Genomic DNA, 26857 nt, shown 5'->3' on the forward strand with positions numbered 1-26857 from the left:
ACCACCATCCTCTCCCCCGCCATCCTGGGCCGCCATGAACGTGGTGCGCGAGATCAGCCGCATCAACGCTGCCGAGCTCGACATCGCCATCAAGAACCCCTCCGCGTCCTGGCACGAGCAGTACCGCGATTCGGCGTACATCTTCATCGGCGGCCTACCCTACGACCTCACCGAGGGCGATGTGATCGCCATCTTTTCGCAGTACGGCGAGGTGGTCGATGTCAACCTCCCGCGCCCCACGCAGCAGTCCAGCAACTCCGAAGACAAGCAGCAGTCGGGCTCAGCTTCCACATCGCGCGATGCAGCACAGCCGAGGCCGGGCAAGGGAAAGCACCGCGGCTTCGGCTTTCTCATGTACGAGGATCAGCGCTCCACCGTGCTGGCGGTCGACAACCTCAACGGCGCACAGGTGCTCGGACGGACGCTGCGTGTAGACCATGTGGCGAGCTACAAGCAGCCCAAGATGCGCGATGCCGATGGTCAGCTCGTCGAGCCCGATCACAAGAGCTTGAATGCCGCACCCTCGCATGTGCTCGCCGAACAAGACGACTCTGCAGATGAGCACGACCTCGAGGATCCCATGGCCGCGTACTTTCAGCGTGCCAGGAGCGACCAAAAGCGCAAGTCCAACGACGATGGTGATGATGCGGCGCGCGCAAGGGGGAAGGAGGACAAGGCGAGACGCAAGCAGGAGCGCGCGCGGATTCGAGCAGAGAGGGAGCAACGAAGGCACGGCAGTCATCGCGATGACAAGTCCGATAGAACACGCGACTCACGCCATCCACGTTCCACATCCGACCGCTCGCATCGACGCGACCGCACCGACTCGGATGAAGAACAGCCGGTCAACAGGTACGCCGAGGCGACCAAACGCAAGAGCGTGCTTGACCAACACACCTCGCGCAGCCACAGCTCGACTTTACGCCATCGGGACCGAGACCGAGACCGAGATGCACACCGCGAGCGTCGTCGGTCTCGCTCCCCGCGGCCATGATGAATGCCAACCTCTTGTGCAACAGCGGCCCCCAACCACGAGTGTGAAGTGAGAGCTGGGGATGTGATCGGGCCACGATCGGGGAGTGGGCCTCCACTTTTTGGCGCTCCACAAAATGTGCGCCGTGCACGGGGCTCGTCTTGGCTCCGTACCACCACAACCTGCTGTCTTGCTGTAGAGTACCAAAACATGAGCGACAAACCGGTGGTTCTCTTGACGGGCGCATCGCGCGGGCTGGGACTGGCTATCCTGCAGCTGCTGCTCTCCGGCTCTACCTCGACTCAAGCGCCCATCCCCGCCAGTCGCGTGGTGACCATCTCGCGCACGCTTCCCACCGAGCTCGAGGCGCTCCGGTCGTCGCACTCCTCGGACCTCGTCTGTATCCAAGGCGACGTTACCGACGAGGGCGTCAACGCTAAAGCGGTGCGCGCGGCAGTGGACATGTTTGGTGCGCTCGATGCCGTGGTGCTCAATGCAGGCATCGTGGCGACGCAGCGAATCGACTCGCTCGAGCCAAAGAGCCTCGCGCATATCCTCAACGTCAACACGGTCGCACTCGTCACCACGCTCGGTGCTGCGCTGCCCGAATTGCGCAAGTCGAGCCGCGCCAGCGTCGTCTTCGTCTCGTCCGGCGCTGCTACGGGCAACATTGCGGGCTGGGGAGCGTACAACGCCTCCAAGGCGGCGATGAATGCGATCGCCAGAACCCTCGCCAACGAAGAGGACAATGTGGCGGCATTTGCACTGCGCCCCGGTGTGGTGGATACAGACATGCAGACCCTCCTGCGTGGCGATGGCGGCAAGGCCATGAAGCAGGAAGAAGTCGAGCGGTTCTTGACGCTCCACAAGGAGGGCAAGTTGCTCAAGCCCGAACAGCCCGCCTACTCGATCGCAGCGCTCGCCACCAGGGGTACAAGGGACCAGCCCAAGGACAAGGACGGAAAGGGCCTCGGTGCGCAGGGCGCCTTTGTCACTTGGAATGACGACCTCCTCAACGGCTTTAAGAACGAGTAGATCCTGCCACGCCCCACCAGCTATACAAACCTAACATCTTACAAAGAAATCTACATCGAAGCCGGGGCGGCTCGCCATCGTCACGTCGAATTGCGCAAGCACGCTCGCCATGCCGTCTCGCCTAAGGTGGTGGTGAGAAAGCTCGCGTAAGGTGGTGTTGGATCCTAGCGTCCAAGTAGATAGCCGCATACGGCCGTTTCCGGCGGCCTTTGGAGCGCTGCCGCCGCAGATGAGCATTCGACTGGCCCTTGTGCGCTTTCACGCTTGCCAGCACCAATGGCGACATCCACGCTAGCCTCGTTCACTAGCCTGAAGCAGAGATCATGGTGTGACCCTCGACGCCATGTTGTGATGCTCACGATGGGGCAACGCGCGCACGAAGGACACGCTTCCATGCGTGCAAATGGCCCGTAAAGGATATAAAGGAGGCAGATCCGTGCAGAAGATTGTCCCAACAGCCAAGATCGACAAGATGAAGCTTCACGTTTGGATGGTGGTGGCGGCGGTGGTGGCGGGCGGATGGGCGCGCGTGGTGCCACTTGAGCAAGCCCCCTATGTGCGCTCTGCCGTTGCACCTGCTCTCGACCCGCGCGCTGGCTCCTATGCCGACGCGGTGGAGAGCGCACTGCACAACCGTATCGCTCGACACGTCCGTCCGGACTACTCGCCGCTAGCCAAACGTCAGGCAGCTGCGGACAGCGGTGCGATCACCGACTTTGGATCGTCGCCACCGCAGCCCGTCCGCGGCAGCAAGGGCGCATCCTTCCTGCACGGCAGCAACACCGACATCGACCGGCAGAACGTCGACTATCTCAGCCCGCCACCCACCGACGCTGGCACGGTGCCCAACCTCAAGTGGGCGTTTTCACTGTCCAAATCCAAATTGCTGAATGGAGGATGGGTTCGTGAACAGGTGGTGACCGATCTTCCTGCGTCCAAGGAGGTGGCGGCCGCAGAACAGAGGCTGGCCCCGTATGCTTATCGTGAATTGCACTGGCATCGTGTGGCCGAATGGGGGCTCGTCCTCAACGGCACCGTCCGCATCACCGCCAACGACGAAGACGACCGCAACTACGTAGCCGATGCCAACAAGGGCGATCTGTGGAGCTTCCCCCGTGGCGTACCTCACACGCTCCAGGCCGGACCGGAGGGAGCGCAGTATCTGCTGGTGTTTGACGATGGCGACTTTGATGCCAGCGGCACCACGTTTGCGGTCGACGACTGGATCGCCCACACCCCGCGCGACGTGCTTGCCGAAAACTTTGGCTGGAACAGCTCGGCGTTCAACAGCGTCCCTGCTGCCGATCCGTACATCGTACCTGCGGCTCAAGGTGAAACATGGCTGACCATCGAAGAGGCGAGAAAGCAGGTCGAAGCCAATCCTGCCGGAGAGGTCGATTCGCCGTATGTCTATCGGCTCTCGCAGCAGAACAAGACGCAGGCCCCCGGTGGGGGAGGCTGGGTCAAGGTGACCGACTACAGGACGTTTGCAGCAAGTCCGACGCTCGCCAGTGCATACGTGCATGTCGAAAAGGGCGGACTGAGGGAGTTGCACTGGCACAAGAACGCGGAGTGGGGATACATCCTCAAGGGCAAAGCGAGGGCCACGGCGTTTGCAGGCGGTGCAACCGCCAGGACGTTTGATCTTCAGCAGGGAGACACCTGGGTCTTCCCCACAAAGTAAGCTCCCCAACCCTTCTACCCACGCTATACAGAATCAGATCGACTGACCAGTTGTCTCTTTTGACGGTCTAGCTACGGACACTACATCCAGAATGTGGGGGATGAGGAGCTCGAGTTTGTCGAGATCTTCCGTGCGCCCAACTTTGGGGACAAGGTGAAGTTCGACGACTTTTCGCTCAGCCAGTGGCTCGCGCTCGTGCCGCCCAGCGTGGCGGCCAAGCAGCTCAATGTGTCGCAGCACCTCGTCGAGCAGCTTAGCACCAAGAAGCAGATCATCGTCGCTCAGGCCTGAGAGCTACTCGAAATCCGAATGCGAATGCGAATGCGAATTGCCTACTTGTTCAGACTGGCCAGACGTTGCTTGAACGGGGCGAGGTACTTGGGTTCGTCCCACACCTTGTTCCACGCCGCTTCGGACTGCACTGCGCTCCACCACTCGTTGAGCCTGGCGAGGGCCGGGTCGGACGCGAAGGCCTCGTGCACGGCCGGTGCATCCGTCTTGGGCAGCAAGCCCTCCCGGCTCACCGACAGAATGCGCGCCACGAACGGTGCAACGCCAAGGTCGGCGTAGGCGAAGCGTGTTTCGCCCTGGATGAACGCGCCGCTGCGAGTCGCCGGGTCGAACGAGCCGAGCAGCGCACTGAACTGCTTGAGGCCCTCGAGCATTGCGCCCACCGACTCGGGCTTCGAGTTGATGGCGGCAGCGTAGTAGTGCGGCTGCACAAGCTGCTCGTACCGCTGCACAACGTAGCGCGACACGGCGCGGTGCTGCGCATCGTCCGAGGCAAAGATGCGCCCCGAGAGATCGTGGATGTACTCGACGATCACGAGCGATTCGGGGAGTTTGAATTCGACATTGTCGCGCGTGGAGACCAGTACGGGAACTTGAGTCACCAGCAGAACAGAAACATTAGTGAGGCAGAGTCGAGGTGAAGTCGGGGGCAAGGGGGGGTTGTAGCTCACCTTTGCTGGCGGCGTTGATCTTGTCGGCGTACCAGCTGGGCTTGTTCATCAGGTCCACCTCGAACACGTCGTAGTCCAGCCCGGCGAGCTCGAGCGCCAGCTCGGCGCGCGCGGCGTAGGGACACACCTTGGCGGTGTACAGCAGCAGCTTAGAGTCGGATCCGGCGGTCATTGTTGCAGTAGCAGTGGGCGTGCGTGATGAATGGGGGGAAGGGACGGCGCTTTATACCCCGCAATTCCTGTGGAAATGGAGCTGCAAGCGCACGCGTGGCTCGGAGATAAAATCCAGTCGCCCGTCAAAAGAATCACATCATCAATAGTCATCGCCGCGGACATCTCTGGTGACGTTGCTCGGGACGGCCATCTCGCCTTCGTCGCTACGTCTTCAAAGATTGCCTCACGCACACACACAAGCTCCACCGGCAGGATGGAACGGACGACAAACAGAAAAGAACCCTCGGAAGACCGCGTGGCTTTGCATTTCGAAAGGCAAGGTTAGAGGCATAAAGGAGGATGAATGGGTGGAAATGGCATAGGTATCAAAGAAAAACCCAGAGGGGGGAAGCTTAGGCAAGGAGCCAGAAGCCGGAGCCGAGGAGGGCGGCGACGGCGGCAGCGCCCGTGGACATCTTGAGCGTGTTGGCGCCGTTGCCCGAGCCGGAACCAGAGCCGGAACCGGAGCCGGAGCCGKAGCCAGAGCCGTTGGAGCCGACACCAGGAGCGGCGGTCTGGGTGGCAGCGGCGGCGGTGGCGGAGCTGTAGGCCGAGGCGGCAGCCTGGGTGTTCTGGGTGGTGTTGGCGAGCACGCGGTCGATGACGTGCACCACACCGTTGGCAGCAGCGTAGTCGGTCATGACGATCTTGGCGGTGATGTTGCCCGAGGAGACGTAGGCGCCCGACGAGTTGGACATGAACTTGAGCTCGTTGCCCGAGCCCGAGATGGCCGAGGGCGTATTCCCGAGGGCGGTCGAGTAGACCACAGTGCCGTTGACCACGTGGTTGAGCAGAACAGCCGCGGTCTGCTCCGTCGTGGCACCCTGCAGAGCCGACTGGGCCTCCTGGAACGCTGCATTGGTGGGGGCGAAGACGGTCACGATGGACTGGTCAAGCGCCTCGACCAGGTTGGCGCTCTGAAGAGCCTCGGCGAGCGACGAGGCACCAAGCTGACCAGCAACACCCGAGGTGTTGGAGGGGATGGTGAGCACCTGCTCGATGGGCTGCACGCGGATGTTCTGGTACTGAGGACCGTCCATGGTGAGCGCAAACGAGACGTTGCCAGAGGCAAGCTGGACGTAGTTGGTGTTGTTGCCCTGCTGCTTGGAGAGCACGACGACCTGGCTACGGTTGCGAGGCAGGTTGACGTAGGGTGCCATGTTGAGCGCCGACGCGGCGATGGTCTTGTTGCCAGCGCTGATCTGGCTGTCGGTGATGGAGCCGTTCAGGACTATCGATCAGCAAAAGCAGGGAGGCGGGTCAGTCACTGTTTCGTGAGGCAGGAAAAGAGTCGGGTACGCCGGCGAGCGGGGACTTACCGTGGTAGGCGATGGTGGCGACGAGAGCCTCGGTGGAGACGTCGTTGCCGAGGCTGGCGAAGGCCTGGTTGGAAGGGGCGAGGACGGTCTTGTTGCCGCCCTGGAGCGCGCCGAGGAGCTGCTGCGAGTTGTTGCCGACGGCATCAGCGAGCGCAGAGAGGTTGTTGGCGCGCAGAGCGCTGAGCAGACCCTCGGCGAAGGCGGTGGCATTCTCGCCGCCGTTGTTCTGGGCGAGGACGCCGGCGGTGGCGGAAAGAGCGACAGTGAGAGCAGCAAGGAACTTCATTGTGCACGAGTGGAGAGAGATGGAAAGGGAGGAAGTTAGGATGGTAGGATGGTGGAGTAGCTGCAACGTTCGAACGCGGATGGGTTGGTAAGGGGTAGAAGGTCAAACGACTTGGATTTGGTTTATATTGGGTCCGAGAAGGTGAGGGGCAGGAGGAGAGCTCGTTCCGATCCGCAGCTGCACGGGCATGGGAGTGGCAGCCGGAGAATCGTTGGCTCCGAAGCGGGGGCCACACGCCCAACTGCCAGGGACTGGTGGCCGGCATGGCGCAATGTCTCAAGGCAGGATCGGTGGTCGCACGTCTCACAGTTGCAAAGCGGAGGAGGGAGGGGCACAGCCTCAGCAAACGACCGACGGGAGGATTGCGAAAGTCTGGCATTCCTGGCCTGGCGGTGGCCGCAGTCGGGAGCCAACTGGTGGAGGGACGGAGGGAGCACGGAGCTGGGGAGAGGGGATGAGCAGCCGTGGGAGCGGCATCTGTCCAGTTGGGCATGCACGGCGTGAGACCTCGGTTGCACGGACGTTCGGCCGGGCATGGAACCTTGGCAGCGGCTCTGACCCTTTTGCAGGCGGCTGGCGATGCGGACACCGAGATCGACATGCCTGTATGCCTGTGTGCCCGTGTGCCGACTCTTCGCACCCGAGCCTGGACTCGTTCTCAGCAGGAGGCATCGCGAGGTTGGACGAGAGTCTCGAGGATTTGGCTCCGCGGCCAAGAACGTCGGCACGACGGCTGGTGCGAATGTTCCGCCTGGTGTTCATCATCGTGCATCTGCACCAGTGCATGGCGGCTTGGCGTTCGAGCTTGTCGCTGCCCTGTCGGAAAGGCTTCCGTAAGGCGCATCCACGTTTTGCACATGGTGAGGTCGCTGACCAAAGTGGACCGCATGGTTCTAGAGTAGCTCAAATCCTCGTCGCTGTCATCATGCTCTTCGCTCGACTAAGGGAGCCAGCGGCAAGGGGTACGACGCTGGCACGGATGGAAGCCGAAATGGACTATTGTCTCCGAGGGGGGCGGTGTCAGCTGTCCCGCCTGCCTTGCGACTCGCCGTGGCCTAGCAGCACGGAAGCCTAGGCAGCGTAGAGCGGCCTCGATGGATGCGGTGGCCCAAAAGGGAGGGAGGAGGTCACGAGTCGTCCAGCTCGCAGCACGCAGCTCGCATGAAAAAGTCCTTTGTTGGCTGTCAGGAAAGGGCGAGAAAAGGTACAAATGGGACAAAAAAAGTGCGGGGGAGGTTCGGCACGGGGCATCTTTTTTTTTTTTTTCTTTTTCTTTTCGAGACACATGCAAAGGGTCTGGGCTGTTGGATTGTGCCGAACCAAAAATGCAGGCTTAGACAAGCGGGCTTCCGATCCGCACGGTCCATCGTTTGTTGTTACTGGCCAGCGGTGGTGGTGCCGAACGCATCCGACTGCACCGATTCATCGTTGCACTAGCATCGGCACTTTGTGGAGCTTTGCAGGAACGAGGGCGACTTGGGGCAAGCGCCGGTTTCGGATGCGCAACCACCCAAAGTGGAGGGAGCGAGATGATCTCAGCCAAGCCTTTTGTGCCGCCCGCCAAGCTTGACCCCCCCCCCCCCCCCTTTCCTCAGCGGCATGTCGCAAACCAACTGGAATGTTGCGCATTTGGTGGGCGACGATCAGGGCAGCTTCTGGCGACAAGGTGGGTCGGCTATGCATTGCTTCGCCACGACGCTTTGCTTTGCTCTGCTTTGCATTGTGTGCAAGGTTGTTTGTCGACACGCAACGACGCTCGCGAACCGAACTGGCGATTTCCTTCGGAATCCAGACCAAAGCAGGGTCTGCCGGTCAACACGGCGTGGGTGGAAGCGCTTACTCAATGTCGCAGCGTCTGCCGAGCTTAGCTGAGCCGAACGTCCATCCTTTGCGTCCGAGTTCCGAAGCTGCCTTGGCCAGTCCTGCATTATCCCCGATTCCCCCGAGCTGGCAACTCCGTATGGCCGTGAACAGATGTGGATGCGGAGAGAGCCGAGCACGAGCTGCAAGTGGTGTTCCTGCTTTTCCTTTTTCTTTCCTGGCGATTTTCGAGGTGCAGCTGCAAAGACGCGCCCAGCATTCCACTGCGATCGCCAAGCACTCACCTAAAACTCAAAAATGTCCCAACGTGTCGCTCCATCTTCCGACGCCACCCCTCTTCCAATCGGGTCCCATCATCAAGACTGCCGCTTCATCGGGCGATCCAAACCATTCAACTCACACAGATGAAGCTGGCTCCAACACGCAAGCATGCGGCACTGCATTCTTCTACTTGCCATGCCGCTGTTCGGCACGCGCGAGCTTGCGCAGTGCGGCTACAAAGTCGTGTGGCGCATAGCGCGCATGGGGTTGCAGCGCCTCGTCGTAGAACAGGTCGGTAATCCGCAGTGGCCAGGCCGGAAAGCCGTAGAGCCGACGTAGACTCGGCCGTGAGCCGCGCACGACGAGCAGCTCGGGCTCGTCCAAGTAGCCGGCGCCACGCACATGTGCGTCGAGCCGCGCCACATCGAGATCGGCAACGAATCGCTCGCGTCTCGACACCCACGCTTTGCGCAGACGTGATGCCGAGAAGCGCGACGACGACGCAATGTCACTCAGCACCACCGTGGAAAGGTAGCTGCGTGCGCGCTCGTGCACATGTGTCGAGACGAGATGGGCAAAGTGGTCCTGCCCGTCGCAGTGCGATAGGAGGACAACTTGCAGCGACGTGCCCATTGGCAGGGCGGGCGACGAAAGCCCCAGTCGGATGTCCACAGTCGCGCTGCATACGTCCGAGCTGAGCGGCTCGGTCTCGCCAGTGTACGACGACGCGAGCGTTTCGTCGAGCGAAGAGGGCGCCGCTTCCGAATCGCTCGATGCCGGCGATCCAGGTGCACTGGGGTTCGATGCATCACTTCCGTCGGTCCGTCGTAGTCTTGTGCGTCGGCGCAGCTCGGTGTACTTCCACAAGCTCGGATCGCTCGTCTCGCTCTGCTGCGACGATGTCGGGTGGATCACGCCACGGGTCTTGTACGCCAACTGCAGGTGCCGTGTGAGTTGCTGTAGTGCTTGCGCGCCGAGTGGCTCGCACGTGTAGATGCTCAGCCGGCGCACACCGCTGATCGCAGCCAGGTGGATGAGTGTCGCTGCATCCTCGACGTGCTTGGCCTCCACGGCGGCTTGGTACGTGGCGTGAAAGTCGCCCGACTTGGTGCTGGTGGAATGCAAGCGCATCCACTGCGTGGACAGGTAGAGTCGGAGCGAGGAGGGGGCGGCATCTGCAAGCACCACAGCCAGGTGATCAGGCACGCGCACCGATTCCGGCGCACACTCGTGCTCGGCAAGCAGCTCCGCAAGCGATGCGAAGGACGACGCAGGTTGGTGGGAGCAGCGCCGTGTGGCCCTTGAGACGGCTGATGCGACGGAACGTGCCAGGATTGCGAGCTGGTACATCGCATGCAGCAGGACGAATGCTAGCGCCATGAACGGCATGAGCATCGTCGATACCAAGCCCTTGCTCGTGCTCGGTGGAGCGGCTTGTGGCTGTGCGGCCCCTCGGGAAGGCATGGTTGCGCGGATGTGAGGCACTTGAAGCGAGTGTGGCAGCACAAGCGGCGCTGGGCCGAGTACACACGCGCACGTATGCCCACAAATGCCGATGTGTGGCCGCTTCTTGTCGTCGTCCAGACGGCAGCTGGTGATGGTTGATGGTAGCGCGGCAGCAAAGTGTGACACGTCGGCAGGCTTTCAAGGACAGGCTTTCAAGGGTCGGATTCATGATTTTTAGAGCGGCGTCCAACCTTCTTTTCTTGCTCGGAAGTCGGTTCCTTGAATTTTATTTTTAACCCACAAAGGACACTCCGATCTCACAATTAAGCCTTTTTTGCCGAGAGTGGAGGCTGAGCGATGCGAGAAGCCAAGCTCAGGGTCCAGTTTCCCTTTGTGTCACTCACTGCGTGTCACTGCGTCTCACTGCGTCTCACTGCGTCTCACTACCTGATCACGAGTCGAGCGTCGTTGGCGCTCAACCATCACCGTAAAGATCAAGCTCAAGATCAAGCCAAAAGTAAGGCATCGGTACAGGCATGCTTCGCCCTGGAATTGCGGCTTCGCTGCGCAGCGTCACTCGGGGGGCCACGCCGTTCCAACCGAGGCTGCTCGCTCCGGCGTCGATACGATTGGCTCTGGGCGCCGACTGCGCATTCCAACGCCGCACTCTCGCTGCCTCTAGCTTGGCACAGCTTCCGCGCCTACCTCTGGCGTCGATTCGACCGCGGACAGTCATCCAGAGGCAAGCCGCCAGCCAGCCGTATTCCGACGAGGAAAGACCTCTCCCGCAGCCGCCCGAAGACGTATCGGCACCATCGATCTCGCGCTCCTTGCTCTTCCTCTTCGGCTTCTCATCGCTGGCGTTCGGTGGAGCAGCGCTCTACTCGCTGCGCGACACGCAGCATGTGGCGGACGAGCTGCGTGGAGCCCGCGATGTATTCGGAAGCATCTCGTCGTACCTCACCGGCGACGAAGGCTCGAGCGTATGGGGACGCGGCGTGACCGAAAAGCGGCTGCAGATGGTCAAGAAGCACGAAACGGCCGAACGCCTCGGCATTCGCATGCAGTGGCTCATGGGATGGTGCGAGCAACTTCACCTTCCGTCCAGCGTCACGGAAACCATCGGAAGAGCGTACATCATTTGTGCGGAGGCGTACCTGGATCTGGCGCCGTCCAAGCAGGTGGTGCTGCCCATCGTTGCGCTCAACACGGCCGTGTTCGTAGCATGGACCGTGGCAGCCAAGCGAGGTGGAGGATGGATGATGCGCAACTTCTTACACCGGCCCAGCAGCAACCGCATGCGTACGCTGCTCACCTCCGTGTTCAGCCACCAGACGCTGGTGCACTTTGGACTCAACAACATGGCGCTCTGGAGTTTCGGCGGTGCGGCTCTGTATGCGGCGAGCCAGCAGCACAAGCGCGTGCCCGAAGCATCGCCCACGCCGCACTTTTTGGCCTTCTTTGCCACAGCAGGCGTATTTGCCGCCACAGTATCGCACATCGTTACGGCGATCCGCTTTCGTCGCCTAGCCGCCTTGCGCGGCCCGGACGTGGCGAAAAGCACGGTGGGCAGACAGGCGAGCTTAGGATCGAGCGGTGCAGTGTATGCGGCACTGGTCATGTCCGCCTGCGCCTTTCCCGATGCCAAGTTGGGCATCATACTGCTGCCTTTCGTCACTTTCCCCATCGGCGTCGGCGTGGCAGGGCTCGTGGCGATGGATGCGGCGGGCATCGTGCTCAGGTGGAGACTGTTTGACCACTGGGCCCACTTGGCTGGTGCGGCGTTCGGATACGCCTACTTTCACGTGGGCGCCAAAGCGTGGGAGGATCTCAAGCTGACGCTGTTAGCCCAGATGCGTGCACACCAATAGACCCGCATCTCAAACCGCAGGCAGGGCGAGAGAGTAAAAGTACAGATTGCAAGTGAGAGAGCTAGGAAAAGCGACGGATGTTGTCGAGTTCCTGCAGCAGCGAGTCGAGCAGCGCATCGTCGCGCGTGGCGAGCGTGGGGATGAGCGCCTTGGCCTCGTCGACCTCGGTGATGCACAGGTTGGCGAGTTGCGCCATCTCGAACTGTGTGAGCTGCAGCCCTGTATCGGGCGCGTCGATCTCGTTGCCATCCTCGTCCACCGGCTTGTCGTCAAGCTTTGCGTGCTTGAGCAGCAGTCTAATGTGTATAAAGATGTGAGTGGGTGGAATCTGGTTGGATGGGTTGGGGGTGGGCACTTACTCTCGAATCTCACGGATGGTGTTGGGGTCCTTGTAGCGCGAGAACTCGGAGACGTAGTCTTTGGTTTTGGAGAATACGCTGTGCGAAACGACGAGGGAGGAGGTGAGTTTTCGGGCTGCCAGTGGTGCGGTGTTGGGAGAGAGAGAGAGGCTTACGCCGTGGCTACGTCGTCGCGGCCCGCAGCGCCATCGCCGAGCGCATCGGGCTGCGAGAATACAAGCTCGACCTCCGAGATGAGCAAGCAGCCCGCATCGTCGAACTCTACCAAGTATGTGCAAGACAAGAAACGTCAGTAAGCAATGCGCACTTGCAAGTCGATACCAGGTTCCGAGATGAAACGCACCTTCGCCGAGCTTGCCGATCGCTGCGTCCTCGTCCTCGATCATGCCGCGGTGGCGGCGTCCCACTTCGTGCTGCGTCGCCATATTGAAGGCGGCTCGTTTCGATGACGAATGGTGCGCAGTGGGGTGATTGGCGTGGCGAAGAGCAGGTGGTCGTGGAGGCGGAGGTGGACAATCCAAGCCACGCCCGCCGCCTTCTCAACGCGCTTCCAGATCTCGGCACTCGGCAGTCACGCACCCCGATTTCAACTCTTCCCGATTTCCCCGCCTCCTCTGAGGGTTCAATGCGAAGACTGAGCGCCAATGGACCCTGCCCACTCTCCACCATCCAACTCGCTCCTCCATACTCGCCGCCTGCTTTGACCCGCCTGCTCTAGGCTGGATCCTACCTGGCATGGCATGGCGATCGAGCTCGGTGATGGAGCTGCAGACTCCACGATGCCATCCACCCCGCAGCTGATCTATACGCTCAGCGGGCACACCAAGTCGGTCTCGTGCGTCTCGTTCTCTCCGTCTGGCGCTCTTGTCGCCACAGGCTCGGCGGATCGTACGCTCAAGATCTGGTCTGTCGCTACCGGTGCACTCATCCACACCTTCTCCTCGCACACTGCGGGCATCAACGACGTTTCGTGGTCCGCAGATAGTGTCTATGTTGCGACGTGCTCGGACGACCGTACGATCAAGGTGTTCAACGTGCTGACACGCGAGGTGGTGCGCGAGTTTGGAGAGCATACATCGTACGTGCTGTGCCTCTCGTTCAACCCCGCTTCAACGCTGCTGGTTTCGGGCAGCTTTGACGAGACGGTTCGGCTGTGGAATGTGGCGCGCAACCGATGCCATCGTGTCATCTCGGCGCACTCGGAAGCGGTCTCAAGCGTGGACTTTAACAGAGACGGCACGATGATCGTCTCGGCCTCGTACGACGCATCGATTCGGCTGTGGGATACTACTACAGGCCAGTGCTTGAAGACGCTAGTGCACAAGGACCAGGCTCCGCTAGGCGGCGTGAGGTTCATGCCTTCGTCGGCACACCTACTGTGCTCGAGCCTGGACAGCACGACGAGACTGTGGGATATCTTCAACGACAAGGTGGTCAAGACCTACACGGGCAACACCAACACCAAACTCGCCATGGCTGCCACGCTGGTGACGGGCGGCACCGCCGTCATGTGCGCCAGCGAAGATGGCTGCGTGGTCGTATGGGATCTCCAGTCGAAAGAGGTGGTGGCAAGGTGGGCGGCCGCTTCGACCAACGTGGCGCTGATTGCAACCGATGCCCATCCAACAGCAAACATTGTCGCTTCGGCTGCGATCGAACCTGAACCTCACGTCAAAATCTGGCTCTGGCCAACAAGGAGTTGAAATCCAAAAAGACATGCACACAAAAGACCGGCCGTTGGTATTCGCTTGGCGTTTCACATCTTACATGCAGAGGAAGCTGGATTACAGGAGCGAAAAACGATGAAAGGAAGGGGGGAGAAAGACTTGAGGCGAGGAAGGCGCGCGACTAGTTGGCCTTGATCTTGGAAACCTGGCTGGTGCCCCAAACGTTGGCCTCGACGCGGTGCTTGTCTTGCTTGGAGGCGATGAGGTTGTAGTAGAGCGTGCGGAGGAGGGTGTCGATGGGGAGGAACATGCCGACGCGCTTCTGGTAGTCGGCATACTCGGGGTACTTTTCGGCCGAGACCTGCTCCGAGTAGCGCGTGCTGGGCAGGAAGAGCGCGTTCATGGCGAGCGGGGCGAGGATGGCGTAGTTGGCAAAGTGCGACCAGTGCGCATGCGTGAAATCCAGGTTGCGCGGCAGGAAGGTGAGCGGCACAAAGGCGTACAGGATCCACCAGGTGGTCTGCTCGCATGCAAAGTTGGGGTGTCGGCTCCACGCCCACAGGCCCTTGGTGACGAATCCGCGGCGTGCGTCGTCGGGCGTAGCGTAGGGCTGCACGGTCTGGTTCTTGACCGGCAGCTTGGACTTGGGGTCGAGCATGGCAGCGGGGAGGGGCTTCTCGTAAGGGTCCTTGCCGCGCTTGTAGTTCTGGTAGTTCCACTGCTGCTGGTCGGCAAAGAACTGGATGGTGAGGTTGAGCACAAAGAGGGCGGCGAGGATGTAGTCGCCGAGGATGAGCTGGTTGACGGGGCGCGGGACGGGTTCGGTGACGTGCTTGACCGAGGTGGTGGTGAGGAGGAGGTAGTTGGGGAGGGCGGTGATGGCGAGGAGGATGTTCTGTGCGATGGCGATGAAGAAGATGCTGAAGATGTGCCACATGGGACGCGACATGGTCTTGCGCAGCAGCGGCCATCGGTAGTCTTCCTCGCCCGGCTTGAACATGCCACGTCGGATGGCGTTGTAGGTGAGCCTGACGGACCAGAGCACCGAGAGCAGCGTCATGAGCGCGAGACGCGGCTCGACCTTGTCCCAGAGCGAGGCGGACTCGACGCCACCGAAGAGCGAAAGCTTGGCGGGCTGGTAGGTGAAGTACTTGTGCACGGTGAAGTGGACCGAGTAGATGAGCGGGAGGAAGGTCCAGAGGCCGTCGACCTGGGAAGCGTTTCCGGTGATCCTCTCCATGAGCCATACGTAGAAGCTGACGAATCCGCAGAAGGCGATGGCCGAGTGGAGCGGGTCTGCGGAGGCATAGTAGGACTTGTAGGTGGCGAGGTGGGTGAGCGCCTTTCCGTTGTGGAAGTACGAGGTGAAGGCAGGCCAGAAGGAGCGGATTCCTGGGAGGAGGTGAGTGTTGGGATCGAGAGCGGCGTGCTCCCAGAGGGAGTGTGTGCCGGTCATGGTGTCGGTAGCGGGAGGTTGGTTGGTTGGTTGGGTGGTGGTGGATGGTGGATGGTGGATGGAGGCAGAGAAGGAGTGGATGGAAGCGAGGGCGGTTTCTTTTGTAGGATCCAACACTGATTGCCGCCGCTGCCTCCACCTCCGCATCTTGCATTCGCATCCGCATCCGCATCCAAATCCGCTTCTCCTCTTCCTTTCCGCAACGACGCGTCGGCTCAGCTGCTGCTGCTCTGCCTCGAAAGCAGAGGCGCGCTTGGCTAAGCCCTGCAGCGCCGCCATCACAGTTGCAGTGCGCAATTTTATTTTTAGTTTTCGACTCAATTGGCAAAGGTCTAACACTGTTGCTCATTAATGAATCACGTGAGCTGTGATTGCGCTGGACAGGCAGAGCGCGTCTTTGGAGCGGCGGAAGGGCGAAAGGACGTGTTGTTCTGCACCACGCGCCGATCCTTTCGCGCACCGCCCGCAGCTCTCATCCTTCGCCGCCATCGCTCGGTGGATCATCATCGTCAGCTCCATCATCCGCTTTATCGACCGCTCCATCACATCAGCGCGTGGACAAACGCATCCGCAGCAACCATGGCAAGCTCCTCCTCCAACCTCCGGAGACAGCCCTCCTCGTCCAACCTCACGCGCCCCGTACAGCCTCGCTCACGAGCCCCCAGCGTCGCTCCGCCCGTCGCATCATCAGCAGCAGCACGCAGACTCACAGCAAACGCCGCAGCCACCCATCCACCCTCTCGCTCCGCGTCCGCAGCCTCCAACGACGATGCCGCTCGCAAACGCTCCGACGCTGGCGAATCCAACATCCAGGTCGTCGTGCGCGTACGAGGTCATGCTCCCAACGAACCGCCGCGCACCGAACCCTCCATCCTCACCACCTCCGGCCCACGATGCCAGCAGATCGACGTCGCGATAGAGCCTACCCCGGTATCCTCCTCCTCCTCTTCCTCTACCACCCTCCACCAAGAATCCTCCACTCGCCAAAAGAGCTACCACTTCGACCAGGTCTTTGGCCCAGAGGCCGACCAGGGCATGCTTTATCAGGACGTCGTCGGCCCCATCCTCGAAGAAGTCATGTCCGGATACAACTGCACCGTCTTTGCCTACGGTCAGACCGGCACCGGCAAGACCCATACCATGGAGGGCGACCTCACCTCCCAAATGGGCACCTACTCCTCCGAGGCCGGCATCATCCCGCGCTCCCTCTATCGCCTCTTCCACACCCTCGAGCTCTCCAAAGAAGACTACTCGGTCAAGGCCACCTTCATCGAGCTCTACAATGAAGAGCTTCGCGACCTGCTCAGCCCCGACAACGCCTCGTCCGCAAACGACGCCGCACACCACACCCTCCGCATGTACGACGACGCACGCGGAAAGGGCGTCGTCATCCAGGGCCTCGAAGAGGTCGCCCTCAAGGACGCCGCACACGGCCTCGCCGTCCTCCGCCACGGAAGTCGCAAGCGCCAGATCGCAGCCACCAACTGCAACGAACAGTCCAGCAGATCGCACAGCGTATTCACCATGACCGTCTTCATCAAGGACAAGGGCTCCCGCGGCGAAGACGTGCTCAAGATCGGCAAGCTCAACCTCGTCGACCTCGCCGGCTCCGAAAACATCGGCAGATCCGGCGCAGAGAACAAACGTGCTCGCGAAGCCGGCATGATCAACCAGAGCCTCCTCACCCTCGGACGTGTCATCAACGCGCTCGTCGAGAAGAACAGCCACATCCCCTACCGCGAGTCCAAGCTCACGCGTCTCCTCCAAGAGTCGCTCGGCGGACGCACAAAGACGTGCATCATCGCCACCGTCTCCCAGGAACGCGCCAACATCGAAGAGACTCTCTCGACGCTCGACTATGCGCTCCGCGCAAAGTCGATCAAGAATCGCCCCGAGCTCAACACGCGCATGACGCGCTCGGCGCTCATCAAGGAGTACGTCTTCGAAATCGAGCGGCTCAAGGGCGACCTCCAGGCATCGCGCGACCAGAACGGCATCTACCTCACCGACGACTCGTGGAAGACCATGCATGCGGAGCACGAGGAGCGCAAGACGCTAACAGACTCGCTCAAACGATCCGCCGAGGTCACAGAGAGCAAGCTCAACAGCCTCAAGGAGCAGTTCGAACAGAACATGCAGCTTCTCGTCAAGCGCGACAACGAGGTGCGCATCGCAAAGGCCGAATGTGCAGATCGTGTCGCAGAGCTCGAGGCCCTGATCGCCAAGGCCGCCTCGCTCGAGCTGACCGTGGACGAGGAGGTGGCATTGCGCAAGGCATACATGGCCAGCGAGGCGCAGCTCAACACCGCCGCTTCCTCGCTTGCCGATCTTGTCCACAAGAGCACCGCAGATGTACAGGGCCTCTTCGACAAGCTCGAGAGGAAGACGGCGGTGGAAAAGGCCAACCGCGCGGTTGTGGCAGAATGCAGGGAGGCTGTTTCGCAGCACGCCTCTCAGCTCGACTCGAGCCTGTCCGCCTTCCGAGCTGCCGAGAATCAGTTCAGCACCTCGCTCAAGACCAGCTTGCACAACATGGTCAGTGCGACAGAGAGCCACCACGATGAGCACCAACACTGGCTCCAAGCTCGACTGAAGAAGATCTCGACTTCGCTGCGCGAGGTGCGCTCGGGCCAGCTCGAGTCCAAGGACGTGCTCGCTTCGCTCTTGGGCGATCTCGAGGCTACCGTGAGCGCGCTGCAGACATCGAGCGAGACAAGCCTCGGTTCGCTCAAACAGACGTGTCGCGGCGCCATCGAAGATGTGGTGCTGGCCAACACGCAGCGCTTTACGCACGTCGCCGCGTCGTTCGAGCAGGTGACTCGGGCTCACGTCGCCACACTCCAGGAGGTGCAAGAAACAAATCAAAAGAACCGGGACCATATCGCGCGCGTCAAGGCGGCTGCGGAGGCAGCAAGTCGGGAAGAGATGCAGCGGCTGCGCGACCAAAATGAGCAGCTCGCAGCCACGGTGGACGAGATGAAGCGCAGCAATGCGTCGCTCAAGCGCGAGTTGATGGCCGACTTTGGGGGCCTGCTCGACCGCTTCATGGACAAGCAGGTGTCGTCCGTGGCTGCATCCATGGCGCCGGCACAGGCGCTGGTTGCGCGCTCCATCAACGCCTCGGAATCGCACGAGGCGAGCCAGCGTGTACAGCTCGATACGCTCTCGGCGGGAACGGGCGACGTGGCGAGCAAGCTCGAGCGCTCCCAAGCCACGCTCGTCGAGGAGACGCATACGATTGCAACCGATGTCTCGCACGCCAGCACCGAGCTGGGCACCAAGATGGACGCGTTCGCATCGGCGATCGAGGACGACCTGTCTGCGTTGAGCTCTGCTGCCCTGTGCGGACACGACAAGATCTCGAGCTTCACCGAAAAGGCCAGGAAGAAAGTCGAGGCGCACACCAAGGCGCAATCGTCCAAGATCAAGGCGGCCAACACCGAGCTCACCGAGACGCTCGAAGCGGCCACCTCGCACCTCGCGACGAGCTCGCAGACGGTCACATGTGCAGCGGGCAAGGTGGTGGAGAAGGTGGACGCACACCAAGGCGAGGTGAATGCGTGGAGCGAGGCGGTGGGCGGCGTTCTCAAGGAGCTTGCGTCGGAGTCTGATACGATGCTGGCGTCCAAGTTCCAGGAGGATAGAAGCACGGGCCAGACGCCGCAGAAGCGCGTGTGGAAGATGCCCGGACGGTGGGGTCTGGTGCCGAGCAATCGAGAGGAGGCGATCGAGGCGGGTCGAAAGGTCGTCGACACGCTCGTCTCGGAGGCGGCAACAAGCGAAGTGCTCACGTCGGAGTTGGAAGCGGAGGATGGGGCCGTGGTGGAGCCGGGATTGGAGGCCGAAGTGGAAGAGTCTGCTGCCACGCCGCCAGTGGAGGGAGTCGAGGATGGAGAGGCGGTGCGGAGGAGCACGCGGCCGCTGCGAGAGTTGCCGTTTGGGCACGCGAATGTGCCGAGCTCGACGTCGATGGAAGAGCTGGCGATCAAGCCGACCATTTCTGCATCGCGCAGCGCCAAGAACAAGCTGACGACGTCGGCGTTACCCAAGAGCAAGCGAGCGCGGTCGTAATGTTTCCTGGTTTGCTTCATTTCTAAAGATTTGTATCGTGTACAATGTTGTACTTTCTCTCGTAATCGTATACCAGGCCGTCTTGCACATGTGCACGATGGCGAGATTCTAAGCTGGCATTCGGACGTGGTGGGCAATCTAGGCGGCGTATTTGTGGCCAGTGATGAGTTCGTAGGCCTCTGTGTACTTTTCCTGGGTTCGCTTGACGACGTCGTCGGGGAGGGTGACGGGGACGCCCTGGTCGGCAGCCTTGTCGAGGCCGTTTGCCTTGAGCCAGTCGCGTACGTACTGCTTGTCGAAGCTGTCCTGGCCACGGCCAACGGCGTACTTGTCGGCGGCCCAGAAGCGCGAGCTGTCCGGGGTGAGCACTTCGTCGACGAGGATCATTTGGTCGCCCGAGTCGGAAGCGATGAGGCCGAATTCGAACTTGGTGTCGGCGAGGATGATGCCGCGCGACTTTGCGTGTGCTGCGGCTTTGGAGTAGAGAGCGACGGCGGAGGCTGCCATCTTGGAGGCGAGATCCGAGCCGATGATTTCGGAGACTATGAGCGACAGAAGAGGAGAGAAGTGTCAGTGGGAGGCGCATTGGGTGCGGGGATGGGTGAGAGCTCACCTTTGTCGGGGTGAATGTTTTCATCGTGGTCGCCCTGATCGGCCTTTGTCGAGGGAGTGAAGAGCGGACCGTTGGGAATCTGTTGGCTCTCTTGGAGGCCTTCTTGGAGCTTGATGCCGTGAACGGTGCCGGAGCGCTTGTACTCTGCCCATCCGCTGCCGGTGATGTATCCGCGGACGATCGCCTCGATGGGCAGCACCTTTGCGCGCTTGACGAGCATGGAGCGGCCCTCGACCTGATCCTTTACGGCATCTAGGCGTTGCTTGAGCTCGGCAGGGAAGTTTTGATAGTCGGTGGCGATGATGTGGGACTCGATGAGGGAGGGGGTGAGGAGACCGAACCAGAAGGTGGAGAGGGCGTGCAAGAGTTTGCCCTTGTTGGGGATGCCGTTCTGGAGGATGATGTCAAAGGCCGAGATGCGGTCGGTGGCTACAAAGAGGATGGCGCCTGCATGCGGACCGTCGGTGATGCCTGCGTCGTAGACATCGCGCACCTTTCCCTTTGCGATGAGGGTGAGCGGAAGCTGTGTTGTGACGATGGCCGACTGCGACATGGCGAGGATGTTGGCGGAAGGTGGGTGGGGATGGAGAGGCAAAGCTGCATGCCACGGCCAAGCTCGGACCATCAATCAGTCGTGTCGAGAATCCAACGCCCGAGAGCCGAGTCATTCCGGATTTTTTTTGGCCCCCGAACAGCAGCCGTTTTGGCTCGACGGCGAATTTCTTGCTTGGAGCATCGATATAAAGATCTAACAGTGACCTATTTTCCCACGTGATCCGAGGCCGAACGTGCGTCGACGCGCAGCTGAGCGAGGCTGTCGATCCGCTGCCCCACTCGAGGCAATTGGGGATGCGCAGCACAGATGGCGACATTTCAACCACTCTCTCGGTCAGCATTCCTGCAGCAAAAGCAGATGTCATGGACCCAAACGGGAAAGAGTTCGAATGTTGCAACTGAGATCGTGGACGATGGCTGGCGGAATGGGATTGGGTGTTGAACTCTCTGCTTCGAGGACGCGCGATATGTGGAGAAATCGCAAACGGCCGCGGCGAGGAAAAAGAACAACACTCGACTGCTGAAGCATCAAAGCGATGCGTCGCGTCGGGATTTTTCAAGGAAAACAGACTCCAACACACACACTCTCTCTGTCTCTCTCTCTCTCTCTCTCTCTCTCTCGAGACGCGGCTCAGTCGGAGTGGATGCGTGCGGCCACCCTTCATTCGCCTCATCAATTCGTTTCGAGCCGCATCCGCATGCGCATCCTGCCTCCGCACCACCATCCGCCTCGCGAGATCCAGCACCACGCTCCTCCACCACCATGCCCAAATCATCATCCAGACACGCAACCCCCGATAACGAAAACGATGCTAGCCTCGCAACGCCAAGGGCAAAGCCCCAACCGCATCTCTTGCCCTCGCGCGCAAGCATGACCAACATCACAAACTCAAACATCTCCAAACGCATCCTACCGCCTCACCTCCAGTCCGCTTCCAGGCCAAAGCTCGCCGCCTCCGCCTCCTCCTCCCACATCCGCAGCTCGGCATCCTCATCCTCCTCGGCCGCCACAGCAGCAGCCACTCCTCAGCCAAGGAGGAAGCGCACAGACGCAGAGCCCGCCATGGTCACTCCGCGTCCCAAATCCTCCATCCGCGGTCGTCCTTCCGACCTGCGCTCCATGCACTCCGTCGCAGACATCTCCAGGCTCACGGCCGCCTCCGACGACTCCTCCCGCCTCCTCGACATCGAGCCCATCAAGGCCTATCTCCGCATCCGCCCTCCGCCCGCAGAGGCCACTGCGCGCCCTTACATCGAAGTCGTCAGCGACACCGAAATCCTCATGCATCCCCCTGCCCAGCACGCCTACCCAACTGGCATCCCCGCCAGCCGATCCCGCACCACCAGCATCGCTCCCCCGACCAAATACATCTTTTCCAAAGTATTTGGCACCCAGCACGACCTGCCTTCCGCCGCACAGCAGGATCAGTCCCAGGCCGCCTTCTTCAAGCACACCACCCTTCCGCTCGTCAACGCACTCCTCCAGGGTGAGAGCGGCCTCATGTTCACCTACGGCGTCACCAACTCCGGAAAGAGTCACACCGTCATGGGCAACTCCTCCCCCGGCGGCGCAGGCATCCTCCCGCGCGCCCTCGACGTCATCTTCAACTCCATCAACGACCTCGAAAGCTCCGCCAGCATCGAACCATTTGGTGCTTCCGGCGTGAGACGTCTGGAAAAGCGTACCGCACACCCAGACGCCTCCCCCACCCTCGGCGTCAACCCATTCATGATCCCCAGCGTATCCCGCAGGCTCCTCGCCGAAACCCCCGCCCGATCCGCACGCCCCACGAAGCTCATCGAGCACGACGACACCAAGCTCACCGTCGATCGCAATCTGCGCTACAGCGTCTTTGCCAGCTACGTAGAGGTCTACAACGAGAAACTCTTTGACCTCCTCGACGTATCCCCCGGCGCCACCATCGGTCGCTCCGAATCCGTACGCGGCTCCAATTGGAGCCTCGCCAACATGGCCAACGCCGCTCCCTCCTCCCTTCCCTCCAGCGCAAGCAGCATCACCCTCAACAGGAAACCCCTCAGCCTCAAGAGGGACCACGAAACTGGCGCCAAGTACGTAGACGGTCTGCGCGAGATCAAGATCAACTCGGCAGACGACGCTCGCGACCTCCTCCATCGCGGCCAAGAGAACCGCGCCGTCTTCGGCACCATGGCCAACCGCGCCAGCTCCCGATCCCACGGCATCTTCACAATCAAGATCGTCCGTCACCACGGCGGCCTCGCAAACCTCTCCGACGACAATCTCGATTCCTTCTCCACCGCACGTCTCAGCATCGTAGACCTCGCAGGCAGCGAACGCGTCGCAAACACCGGCCTCTCCGGCGGCGATCGTCTCAAGGAAGCGGGCAACATCAACAAATCCCTCATGTGCTTGGGACAATGCCTCGACACGCTGCGCAAAAACCAGATCCGCATCACCGGCACCACCGAAGGCGGCCAGGCACAGACCGTCAAGCGCCGCCTCAGCATCGTCCCCTTCCGCCACTCCAAGCTCACCGAACTCTTCCAGAGCTTCTTTGTCGGCGAGGGAAAAGCCGTCATGATCGTCAACGCAAACCCCTACGACACCGGCTTCGAGGAGAATGCACACGTCATGCGCTTCAGTGCCATCGCGAAGGACGTCGCCGTCGCCCGCCCCACCGCTCCCATCACAAAGATGCTGCCCCCTCTTCCAGCACACAAGGAGAATGCCACCCCTGCCTCGCGTGCCCTCTCCAAGTCAAAGTCCAGCGTCGAAATCGCCTCCTCCGACGTCGAGACCAGCGCGAGCGCAGACGTCACCATCATCGAGGACGACGAAGACGCCGACGACGACGACGAGCACGACCCCTTTGTCGACATGCTCGTCGAAAAGCACGAAGAGCTTCGCCAAAAGCTCTACGCCGCCGAGCTCCGATGCGCCACCATCGAAGCAGAGGTCCGCAGGGAGATGGTCGACCAGATGGAGCAGAGGTTGCTCGAGATGGAGGACTTTTACAACCGTCGCATGATCAACGATGCGGAGGAGAACGCCCAATTCATGAACCGCAAGATCGACCTTCTCGTCAGCACCAATGCGCGCAACGAGCCCGATCTCGTCGACGACAGCGACGCCGACCAGTCCGAATACACCGACGATGACAGCGAGTCTGGCCACGAAGAAGAGGCCGAAGTCGAAGGCACCCTTGCTGCGTCCAAGCCATCCGGTGTCGACCACAGCATGAGCGAGATCAGCGGAGGCGAAAGCGTCTTTGACGATGCTACCGAGGGCGAAATCTCGCGTTCGCTGCACGTCGACGACGACGACGACGACGACGAGGATGCATCGGACAATGAAGAATCAGCCATTCTCAAGCCAGGAAGGCAGACTCGCGCCGCACTCGTAAATTCTGCGATCAGCATCTCGTCCGGCGATTCCATGCCCAACGTAGACGAAGACGACGCCGACCTCAGCCAGGCTAGTGACGATGACGAGCCCATGTCCTCGGACGGCAGCGATGCAGAGGACGAAGAAAGCGTCGATCTGTCCGCAGCCCAAGACTCAGAAGACTCAGACAGTGACGCCGATGATCTCGTCACGCGTTCTTCGCCAGAGCGGGGCGTGCGAGTGACCGAAGTTTACGTCGAGATTCCTGACGCCAGGGACGAGTCGATGCACAGCTCGTCTGCCGCCGCCGAGTCCTCTGACTCGTCCTTTGACCTCGACGTCGAGTCGGAAAGCGAAGAAGAGGCGCCTCGCCCACCTCCTCGCAGAAAGTCCGGACGTCCCAGCACCGTCAACTCGGCCCGCAGCAGCACCAGCACCACCAACACGGCGCGAGGTAGACGCTCGTCCAACAAGTCGCGCATCGCCCCGCGCGACGCATCCATCCTGGCCGAGGCGAGCGCTCTCACCGATCTCAGCGATGCAAGCATGGTCGTCGAAGAACGCGTCACGCCCAAGAAGAAGCGCAAGTTGCGCAATAAGACCGCCATGCAGGAGGACGACTACGTCGAACAGATCGGCGACTCGAGCCTGGTCGAGGCCGTCTTCCAGAACGCATCCAGCAACAGAGCCTCGCGCAGCTTCTCCAGCAGAAAGTCCGGACGTTGAAATCACGTACACCTGCAGTCTCCCTAGTCTTCCTGATGAACCGCATATTGTCCAGGTGACAGAGTTCACGGTTGCAATCTCGCAGTATTGTTTCCGAAATCGTCTGCAGCGGCATCATCGCAGTCTGCGACGGTCACGATGCTTGTGTTGATGGTTGTGTGATCGAGTTGGTTGCTGAGCAGGCAGGCACGTCCTTTTACCTCGACCACTCTTAGGATCACGGTTCGCTTTCTCGCGCATCAGCAGCAGCTTTCGTCGCGAGCTGAGGCGTGGAAAGGGCACGCTTGTGGCTCGTTCTTTGAGTCAGCCGCAGCATGTGTCATGTTCACAGCTATTTGGAGAAAGCTCGAAAGCTGTCTGGCAGAGCATGTTTCTCTAGGACGTGTATCATTGAAAACCAGCACGCCGCATCTAGCAGCCAAGCCAGCTTGACTTCGCCCGGGACAAGCTTCCTTGGTGGGGGGCCTTGGTGGGAAGCGAAAGGAGCTACGTATAAATCTGGATCAGGCCCTCGAGAGAACAAGCCAGCCGCGTTCTTCGCTCCTGAGCCCGCATCCATTCGCGCCCAGCCAGCGTTCGCGTCGGTTCTCATATGTCGAGAGCACGATTCGTGTATCGCACCGTCCGTCCTGGATCGACGTACTTGCATATTTTCAAGATGGCTTGGCCCGGAAACGCGAACCTTCGAGCCCCTGTGTAAACGAGGCATCAAGTCATGGATGCTATCATCTAGTGTGACTCGCACCTGTTCACTCCTCGAGTTGCAGGAAGGGTGCTTGTGAGAGCCAGGCTAACCTTGAATCTCTGCATGGAAAGGCCTCCTACATCGCGCGGACTTTACTTTTCCCAAAGTAGTGGTAGTCACATGATTCAAGCTAGGAAGTCCGCAGAGTACGGAATTCAGATCCTAACGGAACGGTAGCGCTGTTCGCGGGAGTGGCTGCTGGCTGGCTGTTCGTCGCCAGTTACCATTTCATTGAGATTGAAGCTGCTTTGGTCGTCGAGTCGTGTACCATCTCAGGTTCGAATTCGTAACAAATGAGAGAACATTCAGCATCGCATACATTGGAGGATTGAAACTGCTTTCGGCATTGTGTTGTTGATAACTTGTCAATCGTTGAAGCAATTTGGCAGGTGTTTTTTTATCTGTTTGACAATCTTGTGCTGTCGTCTGTTTGGGATAACTTTGCTGCGATGTCGTGGTACTGGTGTGCGCAGCCTCTCACAGCTTGATCTTGCATGGCAATTAGCAACCGGGCAGCGGCCAGCTCTCGATGCTGGCTTGCGTGCGACATCTCTCGCTTCAGAGTAATTCGAGTCATAATTTATGATATTTACTCGCAATCATGAAGAACTCAAATCAATTCACCCATGACTGTCTTCTTGATGTTGCTACTCCACTTTGTAGTGGTTCCAAAGCGTGCGACAGTCAAATCGCTTTTTTACCTGCCTTAGATCGAAGCCAAAAAGAGGGTGTGTCAAGAATCATGATTCTTACAATCCGAAATTTGTGGATTTGATTGAATTTCACGCTAGACCCTGTGAAAACGGAATTATTCGATATTCATTCAAACTCATCTCTGACTTTGAAGCGTTGTATGATTCCAGAACCACATCTCTTGAAAGCCCTGACGCTCCGAGCCTCATGGATCATGCATTCGGTAACTTACATGATCTTAGACCCTTGACTTCACAAAGCACATATCTGTGCCGATCCATGCAGCGGGCTAAGGTTGGCATAAGGTTTATGAGGCACTTGGACCATCACAGAAAAATTCTCGAATGTTGAGGGTGGCAGTCGGGGGGGCTCGAAAAACAAACTCCGGGGGCTTTCTCCAAATCGAGACACAGACGTTGTGGACTTTCGCTTGAGTTATCTGGACAGAATGCGCCTTTAGTGTCTCGATCCGACTGGATCATGAAATCTGCTAGAAGCCAGGCTATGAATTTAGTCACGACGCACAACAGCAATCCCGAAGGGCCGCCATTCCGGACACACTGAAAAATCTTGCTTCCTCCGACGAATTAGTAATTGGCAACAAACGGTCTGGTAGCAGCCAGGCAGTCACGCGGAGTCGATCATTCATATCCTAACAAATGGGGTGGGTGGCGACAAGCAGCCACCCATCAGCCACCCCGGCTGGCTGTTTGGGATCAGCCACCCAGCAGCCACCC

General features: G+C 60.2%; 13 protein-coding genes across 13 annotated transcripts; 7 read left to right on the forward strand and 6 right to left on the reverse strand.

The window, feature by feature from the left end:
- Positions 1 to 34: 34 nt before the first annotated feature.
- On the forward strand, positions 35 to 994 carry PAN0_014c4845 (uncharacterized protein; the record flags this gene model as incomplete). Its single annotated transcript, XM_014799551.1, has 1 exon — positions 35 to 994. One exon carries the CDS (start codon positions 35 to 37, stop codon positions 992 to 994), a length of 960 nt encoding a protein of 319 aa, XP_014655037.1.
- Positions 995 to 1183: 189 nt separating this feature from the next.
- On the forward strand, positions 1184 to 2008 carry PAN0_014c4846 (NAD(P)-binding protein; the record flags this gene model as incomplete). Its single annotated transcript, XM_014799552.1, has 1 exon — positions 1184 to 2008. One exon carries the CDS (start codon positions 1184 to 1186, stop codon positions 2006 to 2008), a length of 825 nt encoding a protein of 274 aa, XP_014655038.1.
- Positions 2009 to 2411: 403 nt separating this feature from the next.
- On the forward strand, positions 2412 to 3983 carry PAN0_014c4847 (bicupin oxalate decarboxylase/oxidase; the record flags this gene model as incomplete). Its single annotated transcript, XM_014799553.1, has 2 exons — positions 2412 to 3688; positions 3764 to 3983. The coding sequence occupies 2 exons, from the start codon at positions 2412 to 2414 to the stop codon at positions 3981 to 3983; spliced, it is 1497 nt and encodes a 498-aa protein (XP_014655039.1).
- Positions 3984 to 4024: 41 nt separating this feature from the next.
- PAN0_014d4848 (glutathione S-transferase) lies at positions 4025 to 4826 on the reverse strand (the record flags this gene model as incomplete). The annotated part of the gene is made up of 2 exons (XM_014799554.1): positions 4025 to 4575; positions 4655 to 4826. 2 exons carry the CDS (start codon positions 4824 to 4826, stop codon positions 4025 to 4027), a joined length of 723 nt encoding a protein of 240 aa, XP_014655040.1.
- Positions 4827 to 5220: 394 nt separating this feature from the next.
- On the reverse strand, positions 5221 to 6472 carry PAN0_014d4849 (FAS1 domain-containing protein; the record flags this gene model as incomplete). The annotated part of the gene is made up of 2 exons (XM_014799555.1): positions 5221 to 6098; positions 6187 to 6472. 2 exons carry the CDS (start codon positions 6470 to 6472, stop codon positions 5221 to 5223), a joined length of 1164 nt encoding a protein of 387 aa, XP_014655041.1.
- Positions 6473 to 8740: 2268 nt separating this feature from the next.
- Positions 8741 to 10018, reverse strand: PAN0_014d4850 (uncharacterized protein; the record flags this gene model as incomplete). The annotated part of the gene is made up of 1 exon (XM_014799556.1): positions 8741 to 10018. One exon carries the CDS (start codon positions 10016 to 10018, stop codon positions 8741 to 8743), a length of 1278 nt encoding a protein of 425 aa, XP_014655042.1.
- Positions 10019 to 10536: 518 nt separating this feature from the next.
- On the forward strand, positions 10537 to 11871 carry PAN0_014c4851 (presenilin associated, rhomboid-like protein; the record flags this gene model as incomplete). The annotated part of the gene is made up of 1 exon (XM_014799557.1): positions 10537 to 11871. One exon carries the CDS (start codon positions 10537 to 10539, stop codon positions 11869 to 11871), a length of 1335 nt encoding a protein of 444 aa, XP_014655043.1.
- A 61-nt stretch (positions 11872 to 11932) lies between these two features.
- PAN0_014d4852 (DNA-directed RNA polymerase II subunit D) lies at positions 11933 to 12655 on the reverse strand (the record flags this gene model as incomplete). The annotated part of the gene is made up of 4 exons (XM_014799558.1): positions 11933 to 12167; positions 12231 to 12308; positions 12386 to 12491; positions 12574 to 12655. The coding sequence occupies 4 exons, from the start codon at positions 12653 to 12655 to the stop codon at positions 11933 to 11935; spliced, it is 501 nt and encodes a 166-aa protein (XP_014655044.1).
- Positions 12656 to 13009: 354 nt separating this feature from the next.
- On the forward strand, positions 13010 to 13933 carry PAN0_014c4853 (WD repeat-containing protein 5; the record flags this gene model as incomplete). The annotated part of the gene is made up of 1 exon (XM_014799559.1): positions 13010 to 13933. One exon carries the CDS (start codon positions 13010 to 13012, stop codon positions 13931 to 13933), a length of 924 nt encoding a protein of 307 aa, XP_014655045.1.
- A 145-nt stretch (positions 13934 to 14078) lies between these two features.
- On the reverse strand, positions 14079 to 15353 carry PAN0_014d4854 (DUF1295-domain-containing protein; the record flags this gene model as incomplete). Its single annotated transcript, XM_014799560.1, has 1 exon — positions 14079 to 15353. The coding sequence occupies one exon, from the start codon at positions 15351 to 15353 to the stop codon at positions 14079 to 14081; it is 1275 nt and encodes a 424-aa protein (XP_014655046.1).
- A 579-nt stretch (positions 15354 to 15932) lies between these two features.
- Positions 15933 to 19424, forward strand: PAN0_014c4855 (kinesin-domain-containing protein; the record flags this gene model as incomplete). The annotated part of the gene is made up of 1 exon (XM_014799561.1): positions 15933 to 19424. The coding sequence occupies one exon, from the start codon at positions 15933 to 15935 to the stop codon at positions 19422 to 19424; it is 3492 nt and encodes a 1163-aa protein (XP_014655047.1).
- Positions 19425 to 19562: 138 nt separating this feature from the next.
- On the reverse strand, positions 19563 to 20590 carry PAN0_014d4856 (SAICAR synthetase; the record flags this gene model as incomplete). Its single annotated transcript, XM_014799562.1, has 2 exons — positions 19563 to 19966; positions 20038 to 20590. The coding sequence occupies 2 exons, from the start codon at positions 20588 to 20590 to the stop codon at positions 19563 to 19565; spliced, it is 957 nt and encodes a 318-aa protein (XP_014655048.1).
- Positions 20591 to 21355: 765 nt separating this feature from the next.
- On the forward strand, positions 21356 to 24682 carry PAN0_014c4857 (kinesin-domain-containing protein; the record flags this gene model as incomplete). Its single annotated transcript, XM_014799563.1, has 1 exon — positions 21356 to 24682. One exon carries the CDS (start codon positions 21356 to 21358, stop codon positions 24680 to 24682), a length of 3327 nt encoding a protein of 1108 aa, XP_014655049.1.
- Between the last annotated feature and the right edge of the window lie 2175 nt (positions 24683 to 26857).

Source organism: Moesziomyces antarcticus, assembly GCF_000747765.1.
Source record: "Moesziomyces antarcticus DNA, scaffold: scaffold_v10014, strain JCM 10317, whole genome shotgun sequence".
Classification (NCBI taxonomy): domain Eukaryota; kingdom Fungi; phylum Basidiomycota; class Ustilaginomycetes; order Ustilaginales; family Ustilaginaceae; genus Moesziomyces; species Moesziomyces antarcticus.